At 46.7% G+C, this 12,973-nt stretch overlaps 1 protein-coding gene across 2 annotated transcripts in view; it reads right to left on the bottom strand.

Annotated features, from left to right (window-relative positions):
- SLK (STE20 like kinase) overlaps positions 1–12,973 on the bottom strand; it is a 377,115-nt gene that overhangs the window by 29,037 nt on the left and 335,105 nt on the right. For both annotated transcript variants that reach the window (XM_086922732.1, XM_086922733.1), the window contains one exon: positions 11,501–11,614. In XM_086922732.1, the coding sequence (XP_086778858.1) occupies positions 11,501–11,614 (114 nt within the window). The remainder of the gene's footprint in view (positions 1–11,500; positions 11,615–12,973) is intronic.

Below are 12,973 nucleotides of genomic sequence, written 5' to 3'. Positions count from 1 at the left end.
ATCATTCACCTAAACACCACCCTCAACAAGATTCAAGCCTGGTTCCACATGAAGCACCTCAAACTTAAATCCCAAAAAAACGAAGTTATTCTTTTTCCCCCAAAAAACAACCAGCTCCGCATTCAGAACTGGATCACAGACACTGCTCCTTATCCCTGTCCGCCTCAGTCAAATCACTAGGGATCTTCCTTGACAACCTCCTCACCCTCAAGGTCCACATCAACAATTCTGCCAAAGGGGCCCTCTTCACTCTCCGCCACCTTAAGAAAATCAAGCCCTTCAACCCAAGAGATGACTTCAAACTAGCTGTCCAATCCCTTTTCCTTTCTCAAATTGACTACGGCAATGCCATTCTTACTGGAATTCCCAAGATCCACCTAGCACCTCTAAAATCTGTTCTCTACCTTGCAGCGAGGCTTATCACAGACTGCAAACGATTCAACCACATTTCCCCTGCCCTCAAAACCCTTAAATGGCTTCCCAATGAAGGTAGGTCCACTTACAAAACGGCCTGCATTACACACAAAACTCTCCATCAGAACACACCATCCTACCTCTCTAACAAACTTAGTAAAGCCGGCTGCTCCCGATCCCTGAGAAGCACTAACTCCTTCCTTCTTACCCCCCCCCCTTCTGAAAAAGAAAAACAAACACAACAGCAACACCACCACCCTTCTGGACAACATGGCCAATCTCGGACTCAAACACTTGTTGACACTCCCACCCATGTAGCCGGACACACGCTCGACCCTATCTTCACCTCCAGCAAGCAGATCTCCTTCGATCGCACCACAGCTCTCCATTGGACGGATCACAGCTGTGTTCACTTCAGCTACAAAACCACCCTGACCCACAACCGCCCACAACCTATTCCTCGGAGAAACTGGAACAAAATCACCTCCGACCAACTCCTCACATCACTCAATCAAAACCCTCCCACCCTCTCATTGGACCCAAACCAAGCGGCCACCAATCTCAAGCAATGGATTACCCACAGTGCTGACGAATTAGCACCCCTGAAAAAGCACCAGATCAAATCAGCCAGCAAAAAGGCTCCCTGGTTCAATGATGACCTTAAAAAATCCAAGAAGCTATGCCGCACCCTTGAGAAAATATGGAGAAAAAACCCAACCTCCGACAACATGACCACCCTCAAGGCAGCCACCCGCAGACACCACCAACTGATTCGATCCGCCAAGAAATCAGCCGCAGCATCTAACGACATCACTCCCTCCCAAGACCTCTGCAACGCGTTATCCTCCTTCTTCTACAACAAAATTGCCGACATCCACAACAGCTTTGAGAAGACTCCCAGCGATCAACCCTCCCCACCCCCCTCAGATCCTACTCCGCCAACTAACAACCTTAGCTCCTGGAACCCAATCACCACTGAACACACCATTCGCCTAATGAACTCAATCCACTCTGGCACGCCAACCGACGCCTGCCCCCACCACATCTTCAACAAAGCTGACTCCATCATCGCACCCCATCTCCGTGATGTCATCAACTGCTCGTTCAACTCTGCCATCTTTCCAGAAAGCTGGAAACACGCCGAACTCAGCGCTCTTCTGAAGAAACCCACAGCTGACCCCTCTGAACTTAAAAACTACTGACCCATATCCCTCCTCCCATTCCCGGCCAAAGTCATTGAGAAAGCCGTCAACAGCCAGCTCACCGCCTTCCTTGAATCCAACAACTCCCTTGATCCATCTCAATCTGGGTTTCGAGCCAAACAGCACTGAAACCGCCCTCATTGCAGCGACCGACTACATCCGAACACTACTGGACAACGGAGAAACAGTGGCCCTCATTCTACTCGACCTATCCACCGCTTTCGACACAGTCTGCCACAGCACCCTTATACAACGCCTCAGCAACATTGGCATACAAGGAATAGCCTTGGACTGGATCATATCATTCCTCGCTGGGAGAACTCAAAGAGTCCGATTTCCCCCATTCAACTCAGAGGCCACTGAAGTCATCTGTGGCGTACCTCAAGGATCCTCACTCAGTCCCACCCTCTTCAACGTTTACATGAGTCCACACGCTTCCATCGCGCGTCAACACAACCTCAACATCATCTCTTACGCCGACGACACCCAGGTAATCCTTTCCCTCACCAAAGACCCCAACTCCGCCAAAACCAATCTTCACGAAGGCATGAAAGAAGTAGCCGAATGGATGAAACATAGCCGCCTAAAACTCAACTCAGACAAAACGGAGGTGCTCATCCTAGGATCCTCCCCCTCTGCCTGGGACGACTCTTGGCAGCCTTCCGCTCTGGGCACAGCACCCACACCCACAGACCATGCACATAACCTTGGCTTCATCCTAGACTCCTCTCTCTCGATGTCCAGACAAGCCAACACAGTCTCATCCTCCTGCTTCAACGTACTTCGCGTTCTCAAAAAGATCTTCCGCTGGATCCCCCTCGAGACAAGAAAGACTGTCACCCACGCACTGGTCACGAGTCGACTGGATTATGGTAACACACTACACGCCGGAATCACAGCAAAATTACAGAAAAAACTCCAACGCATCAGCGAGACTCATATTAGACATCCCTCGCCAAGATCACATCACCAGACACCTAAAAGACCTCCACTGGCTTCCAGTCAACAAAAGAATAACTTTCTGCCTTCTCACCCACGCACACAAAGCCCTCTACAATCTAGGACCCGAATGCCTCAACACTCGACTGTCCTTCTACAAACCCACCCGCCAGCTAAGATCGTCTAATCAAGCCCTCGCCGCAGTCCCGCGCATCCGAAAATCCACCATGGGTGGAAGATCCTTCTCCTTCCTTGCTGCCAAGACCTGGAACTCACTCCCCACTCACCTCCGCCTTACTCAGAACCACATCTCCTTCAGAAAAGAACTTAAAACCTGGCTATTTGACAAATAATGAACCCCTTCCCCAAGCGCCTTGAGACCCTCTGGGTGAGTAGTGCGCTATACAAATGCCCGAACTTGAACTTGAACTCAGTCTCGATCCTTTTCCGGCAATGCTCCGTGCATATGGAATGCCCTTCCCACTAACCTTCGATGCAATCCTTCCTATTCTAGCTTCAAAACAGAACTCAAACTACATCTCCTCAATAAATACTGGGGACCCTAACCCCTATCTGCTCCCCTAAACCGGCCACTTCTGTCCGACCGTAGAAGCTTCCGCCCCCCCGCGACCAGCCCCACCCACCCTTCCTCTCATCACATCCCCTCCCTGTCTACCACCCTCGCATTTACTTGCACACCCCGTCCGTCGTCAACCCTCAGCCCTCATCATCCCTCTCCAACCCCCTCCACTTACTGCCCTGCCCTCCCTTTCCTTATCAACCTAACTGACCACTCTTCCCTTTCCTGACTGCCCTGTTTTCCCAGCGCTCTTCTTAATCTTATGTAATTATAATTATCACTTTCTCCACATTATGGTGTTTTTTGTCTTCCCATATTTATCTTCCTGAAGTCCCCCATATGTTGACTTACATGTTGCGTATATACTATACTGTAATGTTTTGGGGTCCCTGTATTTTTGACCGTCTGGATCACAAAATGTTAAGCGCTCTGATGCCCCGGGTCCAGCCAGAGCTATATAAAACCTCTAAAATAAAATAAATAACTGGGAAGAGAATGGGTGTGCATTCCAGCACATTTTTAGACAAATCCCTGTGTGCCAAGACTACAACCTACTGTTATGTTAAATGATTATTTGTAGAGTGCACAGCTACTCAATTGAGTGTCCCGGCGCTGAAGCAGGATGAAGGCCAAGGCAGGTGGGGAAAACGAAGCTCTGGAATTTACAGCTGAAACAACCAAGTTTTTAGAGATTTCCTGAACGCCAGGAGATCCTGAGTCAACCTTAAATCCACTAGTAGATTGTTCCAGTTTTGCCGCTTGCACCTGGAAGGAACGACCCCCGATGCGTGCCCGAAGGTATCTGGAGTCTGATCCAATTGCAGTGCTGCAGACCTGAGTACACGGGTGTGGGCAATGTTCCCTCTAATTTTTTCCCTCTGTGTGTGCCACTGTAAGCTCTGTGTGCGCAGCAGCCAAGGCTATGTGCGCCAGGAACCAGTCTGCGTGTGTGGGTGCAGCATCTAAAGAAAGAACATTAAAGTGGAAATGCCTATAGGGCGTTTTTACATAAAGTGTGTTAAAAAGAAAGAAAGAAAGCTTTTGTAGCGCGCCCACTGAAGTGAAAGTGGTCGTGCTGTGAATTAAATAAATAAATAAGTGCAGCCTCTAAAGTGAAAGCCGCCTGCGTTGTAAATTAAATAAATAAGCACAGCTGCTAAAGTAAAAGACCGCGCTGTAAATTAAATAAATAAGTGCAGCTGCTATAGTTAAAACGCACTGCACTAGAAATGAAAAAATACATGAGTAAATGACATGATATAAAATGTGGAGGCGTGCTGCAACATCGTTGGTGGAATATGGAAGATCATTAAAGAAAACAGTGCTCATCCACTAGATAAAGCAACAGAAGTAAAAAGTCCAGTCGTTATGGGAGGATACAAATGCAGACAAGGCGGTACCAAGGAGGGACTACTAAGCCTGTTCAAGAATGAAAAGCAACGATTTCGAAATTAAAAGTTGGCCGCGAAAAGCTTCGAAAAAAAAAAAACCCAGATTAAAAAAAGGGCTATGTTTTATAAAAAAGAATTCAGATTAAACTCTTCACATTAAAGAATTTTTCTTTTAGATAAATGTGCTTTATGATTGAACACAAAATGAACTTTGCTTGGTGGTCTAGCTACATCAGTTTCATATATTTATACAAGCATCATTATAACATAATTATATCAGATAACATGTCACCTCACCTGGGTCAGACACTGAAACCCATGTGCCTTCAAGCTGTTTCCACTTGTGGCTGCTATTTCAGCTATTCTAGTGCTACTTGGCAAGGGTCTTGGAGCTGCGTGACTGTGGTCTTGGTCTTAACGAGCGCCTCTCCATTGATAATTTTTTGCATCCTCACTTCACCTACTTTGTTATAGATGGGGCATTTATTTTATTTATAAAGTTCTATATAGCACTAACATGACCCTAGAGGGTATCAGAGCGCTTTACAAGTGGTAAGGAAGGAAGAAATGGCAAACCAACAACAAAATCAAGAGCGAAACAGGATGTGGCGGATCCCAAAATGAGTCAAGAAGCCACCATAGGGACCAAGCCGTGCACAAAATATACATGATCATAGAAGTCCAATACTTTACATGCTACAGCAAATTAGCGCTAATGTGGTAGGCTACTAAAGTACATGAGCCTTAAAGCAAGAACTTGTTCATTAGTAGCACTTTGACTTCCTTTTTAAATGATACGGTTGACCTCTCAGAATCCATTACATTGATGTACCATTAATTATATAGATGATTGTACCCGGACTGAGATTACCATTTCTGAGAACGTTTCAACGCTAAAAGTAGTAAGTACCAGACTAAACGTAAGCGCAAGGAATATTGCTATGTGTGCTTAGTTAACCACATCCCTGCTGACCAAATACCTCTCCTGTGCTGGGCCTTAATAAAAATGGGTGTGGTCATGGCGAGCTCAGCTCGTCATGAGCACAGGAGAACTGTGCCTCACGACGAGCTGAGCTCGTCATGAGCATCGAAGGGGTTAAGGGGCAGTGTTTGGTTCAAGTGAATGGTAGAGTTAATGTTCGAATTTGGTTCAGCTCTGGGGTAGGCTTATTCTTCAGTTTAAGATCTGGGAACTGTTGTGGCAATACTCAAAATATGTACCATAACTACGTAGAGCTAGCAGGCATACATCACAGAGGTGGGTACATCAGGCATAATGTACCATTTTAGTGGCGATATCGGGCACAAAAAATCAAGGGCAAACATATCTTAAATGTAATGTTCCAAGACACAATATAAGCACTATGACAACGTGCATATGCACAAAACAACAATGTAATGTTCCTAGGTACAAACCACCACCACAGGAAGATCTGACCTACACATCAAAATTAAACAGCCGCATACACTCTACATGTAACTACTGGGATTACCAATTGCACACAACATTCCTAATGCAATATTCATAGACACAAAACACCACAACTGGGTTGATAGCATACTGGAATAAACCCAGATGCAAAATCTCACCATCGTAAAACTTTCAAGCACTACATATGAACATTAGGATTTGCCCATGTACAGAGTACTGCCACTTATGATAATGCCAGGCAATAACTGCACACCATTTGCACAAAATATCACAATAGTGCTGGGCACTTGCAAAAAAAATGTTTGGACTGTAATGATCTCATGTATAAAAAAAAATAATTTAGATGATCTAAGGCTCAACAAAGCACTGGGGAAACCTCATGTGCAAGACATCAACTGTGTGAGCATATATGCAAACCATTACCAGCATGGTGATTCCACGCACAAAATACCACCAGTGTGGTGATTCAAGTGACACTGGCACTAAAGAACATTCGATTCGATTAAAACATCAAGACATTCTCAGTTTTGTACATCAAAGATGTTTCCTGATAGCCCAGAACAAAACGGTTTCATGTATCAGTTTCAAATTTAAACGATTTTAAAACCACATTCATTTTTCTTAGGCATGCGGAGATTAAGTGATTGCCCAGAATCACAAGATGTTGAGCGTCGTTGCTGAGACTCGAACCTGGTTCCCGAGCTTCGACGTCGACTGCTCTAGCCGTAAGGCTACATCCTCTCCCCTATATCCACCCACCACCACACTGCACACAACTAGCACTCACCCATTGCCCTAAGCACCTTCACAAGGCCATGCCTCCTCCTATGCCTGGCTTCCCTCTGTCCTCACATGCTCAGAGTCCACCATGCCTCATGTTTCCTGCCTCAACCTACTCTCATCTTTCATTAATCTATCTATGTCCCGCATCTGATCCCACATACCTGCACAGTGCCAACTCCCAACCTACACTTACCGACTCAGACACAGATCCCTACTTCTTTGTTGAAGTTCAACCCACCATCTTCTGCCTTTGCCCAGCCTCCTTCCCACAAAACTCAATGTCCTTTCCACTAATTGTGAGTCGTCTTCCCTCTGTCCAATCTTCCACTATTCCTAGACCCCACGTCTCCAGTCAAGACCTCCCTCCTACACCTCAGTTCAATGCCAGCTTCCCTCTCTCCATCGAAGGCCAGTTTCCACCCACTGGTCCGAATGCCAGCTTCCACCCCTCCACCCAATGCCAGCTTCCAACCCTCCACCAAAGGCCAGTTTCCACCCACTGGTCTGAATGCCAGCTTCCACTCCTCCACCCAATGCCAGCTTCCAACCCTCCACTGAAAGCCAGTTTCCACTCACTGGTCCAAATGCCAGCTCCACTCCTCCACCCAATGCCAGCTTCCAATCCTCCACGAAGGCCATTTTCCACCCACTGGTCCGAATGCCAGCTTCCACTCCTCCACCCAATGCTAGCTTCCAACCCTCCACCGAAGGCCAGTTTCCACCCACTGGTCCGAATGCCAGCTTCCACTCCTCTACCCATTGCCAGCTTCCACCCACTGGCCCAATACCAGCTTCCACCCACTGGTCCCAATGCCAGCTTCCACCCCTCCACCCAATGTTAGCTTCCAACCCTCCACCGAAGGCCAGTTTCCACCCACTGGTCCGAATGCCAGCTTCCACTCCTCCACCCAATGCCAGCTTCCAACCCTCCACCGAAGGCCAGTTTCCACCCACTGGTCCGAATGCCAGCTTCCACTCCGCCACCCAATGCCAGCTTCCAACCCTCCACCGAAGGCCAGTTTCCACCCACTGGTCCGAATGCCAGCTTCCCTCTCTCCATCGAAGGCCAGCTTCCACCCACTGGTCCCAATGCCAACTTCCACCCCTTCACCAATGCCAGCTTCGACCCCTCTGCCCCTGTGTGCAGGAGATTACATTCTGGTAATGGTAATGGCAATCTGGAGATGGTGGCCTGACACAAACCAAATCTCTGGTGGCCTTTGTACTGAAGCCGGCAAGTCCTCATTAACTTGCACAAGCCTGAAAGATCCTATGATTTGAAGTGGAACAGTGACAAAAGAAAGAAGATCGTGCAAAATAGGGAATAGTGACTGATCCTCTTTCCACAACTGAGAAGGCACTGAAGGAGGTGCTTCATATGCTGAAGTCCTGGAGCATTGACAATGAGATGTTGGTCAAAATGCACAACGCTGGGCTCCTAAAACTGCAAAGTCCTCCCAGAGGATGGTCACATTGCTAGAGTGCAGTTTTAGTCCTACCATCCAAACTGACGTGAAAGGCATAGAGCCCATTAAGTTTACCTGTTTTTCTGTTGCGCTTGACACACTTCAGGGATCTGGTACTGCTTGGGTAATGGAGCTCGGCTGGGGGCTCATTGAGCGCCTTTGTGAAAATATTTCTTTTAATTGCAGCACATGACAGTGCTGCGATTAACAGGAATACTTTCACATTGGTCTAGAAACTGCCCACAGCTGCGCTCCATAAGACACGCATCAAGTTCAAAAGCCCGAGGTGTAAAACACACGCTGTGTTTGTAAACTTGCTACATTTCATTTCTTAATAGAGTGCGGCTGCGGGCTGTTTCTGGGCCTTTGTGAAAGTATTCCTGTTAATCACAGCACTGTCATGCGCTGCAATTAACAGAAATATTTCCAACAATGGCCCGCAATCAGCCCCCAGACGAGCTCCATTAAGAAAACAAATGCAGCGAGTGCAGGAGCTTCTTGTTGCTGAATGCGTGGATAGGCTGCTATTAAAAGGACACTTAACTGCCACTCCCGGCGACGCGACCACTTGTGAGAGCTTCACATAGGACACTGCGCGCTCGGGCTGAAAGAAGTGAGCGGGCGCCCAGCCGCGCAACCTGCTGGGAACATGGGGTGTGGGTGGTAAAATTGGACTCTCTATATTATGTACCCAGCCCCTAAACCGTGGAGAGCCTTAAAAGACAGGGCCATGGCTTTGAAATGAATCCTTTTGCGGACAGGGAGCCAGTGTAGGGATTTCAGCTGTGAAGACAAGCAGGCTCTGGGGCCGAGCACGAGTATGGCTCTTGCTGCGGCGTTCTGGGTCACCTACAGTCTAGTCAGTAGATACTCAGGGAGCCCCAGATAGAGTACACTCACGTAGTCCAACTTGGAGATTATTAATGCCTGGACCACTGTTTTCCTGTGGGTGATGGATAGGAGGGGCAAGAACTGTTTCAGCATTTTAAGCAGGCCAAAGCATGAACCAGCCAAAGATTGGATCTGTGCCAGCATGGAAAGATTTTCATCCAGCTTCACCCCTAGATTTTTCACTGATTTTACGGGAGACTGTGGGGGGGGGACATGTCAGCGGGCCACCAACTGCGGCAGGATTACATTTAAGCTGGTTGCGCTGGAGTCAGCTGTTAATCAGGTCACCCTTGAAGTCTATATCTTTGCTGCTGATAAAAAGCAGCTGCGTATCGTCAGCGTACAATACGATTTTTGCGCCGTGGTTCTCAGCCAGGGTTGCTAGAGGTGTTATATACAGATTGAAAAGGATGAGGCTCAGGTTGGAGCCCTGGGGCACACCCACCTCTAGAGGGAGGATCGGGGCAGCAAAAGGTGGGACCCACAACGTTTGCTGGAGGTCCTTTAAAAAGGAGGTGAACCAATTGAGTACCGTACCCCCAAACCCGCAATCCCGAAGTCTCCGCAGGAGGCGATCGTGGGGGACGGTTCAAAAGCCGCCGATAAGTCCAGCAGCATCAGTATGGCTTTGCCGCCTCTATCCACTACCTCCTTTTTTGCTTCAGATACTTCCAGGAGGACTGTCTCTGTGCTGAAGTTAGCCCTGAACCCAGAATGACTGGCGGAGTAGAGAATTGGTTTAGATAAAATCCTTGGTGACCTTATTCACCACTTTTTCCAGGGCCTTGGACATGAAAGGAAGCAGAGATATAGGCCTGTAGTTGGAGGCTAGTTCAGGGTCCAGAGTAGATTTTTTTTAAGAGGGGGAGAATTTTTGCTCATAGGTCAGCCACCTCTCTAGCTGGGTGCACTATACCAGTGGTGAGGGTACAGGTGCATGAGCCCTGTACCCCTACAGTGTCTAAGCCAATTTTTAGACATTGTAAGTGCAGTAATGCCACTAAGAGTATATGGTGCTGGGAGTTTATCATTATGAACGCCACATCACCATAATGGCTTTACTCAAAACTAGGTCGTTTTGTATCAAACTTCTCAGCACATTAAACCAACACTGATGCCAGTGTGAGATTTAATGTAAAATGCCCTTCTAGGGCATTTTAGAGATGCCCCCTGAAAAACTACCATATCTAGTGTCCTGGCTGAGTGGCTGCTCGCCAGATGCCACCACCAGACATGTTCCTGGACCCCTGTGTCGCGAGCCTGCTGCTCTTGGGGGTCTGAAACAATGCATATCCTGGGACGAGGTGCCAAGCCTCCTCCACCGGGATGGGCAGAGTCATCGAAGGAGAAGCTTCAAAGGCTTGCTGCCTCTGTGAGCAACCCCAGCCATTTGCTGCTTCCAGAAACTACCCCCCCCCCAGTTCTTACCCCCACTTTGGGTGTGAAAATCGGCAGGAAAACCCAGTGAGGAAGGGAGGTGTGCCCACCTTTGCCAACCCCACCCCTCAGATGGGGAGGGGGGATTAAGCGCAACTCTCAGTCCCCACCATCTTGCAAGTTATCATGGCAGAACAATCATATTTGTTTTAGTGTTCAGAAATAAATATTCTTATCAATGATTTCCCTACATTCATGTGGGTTTAAAAAACCAAAATGGCCACAAAAGTCAGTTCTTCTACTATAATTCAATAATGAGCAGAAATACTGCATTAGTGCCCGGTGCTGATCACAATTCCTATGAAAACCCACACTCACTTGGTATTGCCAAACTCAGTACATTCAGGGCAACATTTCTAATGTTAGGATAACGGTATCTGAGTGTGTATGATACTAGCAATACATTATTGAACCGTTTTGCTGAAAGAATTTAATAATGTAAGCATCTGGCATAAAGACAATAAATATCCCGGCCTATTGCCAACATATTTAGTTGGGTGTAATCAAAAGAGTCGCACGCTTGTAGATAGACTAGTAACCCCAGCAATGATGTTTGCAAAGAGCTGGGCACAAAAGGGTTAAAGCACACTCTCCCTGAAGAGGGTTTACCGTCTTTTTGTGTCGTTTTGGAAGTGAAAGTGAAGTATATTTACTCTTTAGAAACCAGTACACAAAAGCAGCAGTACGCCTCATGGGGTACATTTCACCGGTGGGCCCAGCTGACTATTCTATGGTTTATTTTCATCTGACCAACCTCAAGTAAACCACCATCGTATAATTAAGAAGGAAACATACTACTATACAGTGCAATATAAACTCAATAAAAAACAAACACTTGTATTGATAAACAGGAATACACTGAGATATGCGAGAAAGACAGGGAATTGAATATCATTTGGAATAAAGTCCATTGACTTTTTTCTACTCCATGGCAAATCATGTTTATTTCCAGATATTTGTGCTACCTTCTTTCTCGGTCTCAATTTCTCTCTCCACTCCTTCAGTTCCTGGCTATGCTCATCATCCAGCTCCTTGAGCTTCTGGGTTTCGTGTTCAATCAGCAGGTGGCATTTTTCATTCTGAAAACAAGACAGTTATTAGATGAAAGCAAGCCATGTTTTATACACACATGTATGCACTCTGGAATACGTCTACAGTTTACATGTTGTGTGTGTGATTTATTCTATACACTAAACATGTTCCAATGCAGTGCAATTTAGAGGCAAATTTAAAGGCTTCCTAAAAGTACAAGATTCATTTGCAATACAAATTTGGAAAGCATTGCTTAGGAGGCACCTTTGTGACAACTGTGCACTCTGACTCTGGAACTAACTGCACTGTACGCACAGTTCAGCGCTGAATGCTCCTCCTTTACATCAATCCTTGTGCAGCCTTCCCAGCAGAGAATGGAGGCACCTGTAGAACTCCAGACAACGAAAAGCTCTTGTAACTTGAAAGGAGGTCAGCTACTGGTCGCACTAAAGGCATAAACGGTGCAGTCTGACTGGTGGAAAATGGGTAGTATGCTGTATGTTAAGGTTCAATCAGCCCATGCTACCGCCTGAGAAACCAATGGAATTATAAAGTGTCAAACAGAGATATTGGCTCCTTGTTTTGTTTTAAGGCTTAGGGTCGGATTTATATCATGGCGATATGGATACCCTGTCGCAAAGGTGACGGAGTATACATACCGTCTGCCCGCCTGATTTAAATGAGGGCGGACCTTTGGTTTAATCACAGTAGAGACTATGCCGTCTCAGCCATGCTTAAGCCCCTCTGATAGCCCAATGGAGTAAGGGCTGTCAAGAGGATGACCTCTAATTGTGCCCAACTAATTTACATGGACGGACGTAGAGGTCAGTTTAAACCCTGGCGGTGAGGGACAGTGAAAAGTACAAAATGCTCCCCTAGTCATGGGAGAAGTCTCCTATGGCGAGGGGATCGTTGTCTTTTATTTTCAAAAAGAAAACCCTGCTTCGAGATTTTTGTTTTGAAAACGAAAAAGAAGGTTTGCCATACGGCTATGTCATGCTTGACGAAGCTACATGTCAAACTGCAATAAGCATTGACAGGAAACACTGTGACAGCGGTTCCTGGTAAAATTTTAAGAAATTGGAGAGCATTTTATAATTTGGTGGGTGGGGGAACAGTCAAGGCAACAGAGTAAATTGCTCCGTCACCCTGACTGCCAAACCTCTGTCTGCCAAATTATAAATTGGTCCCTTAAACATAGGTAGGCAGAAAACCTAACTATGGAGTGAGAAATATTAAGTCTCCCAATCACCATATCAATTAAACAACAAAAGTCTACTATCATAAGTAAATGGAGGGAGACCAAAGCACAAGTTCATTTAACCAGCAGAACAAACACTGCAATAATATCCATGCACACTGGCAGGGCCAGTGATCCGCTATGTCCCACGTTTTCTAGTCGTGTG

Source organism: Lissotriton vulgaris, chromosome 5, assembly GCF_964263255.1.
Source record: "Lissotriton vulgaris chromosome 5, aLisVul1.2, whole genome shotgun sequence".
NCBI lineage: Eukaryota > Metazoa > Chordata > Amphibia > Caudata > Salamandridae > Lissotriton > Lissotriton vulgaris.
Note: the sequence above shows the minus strand (reverse complement) of the source record. Positions and strands in the feature narration are given on the sequence as shown.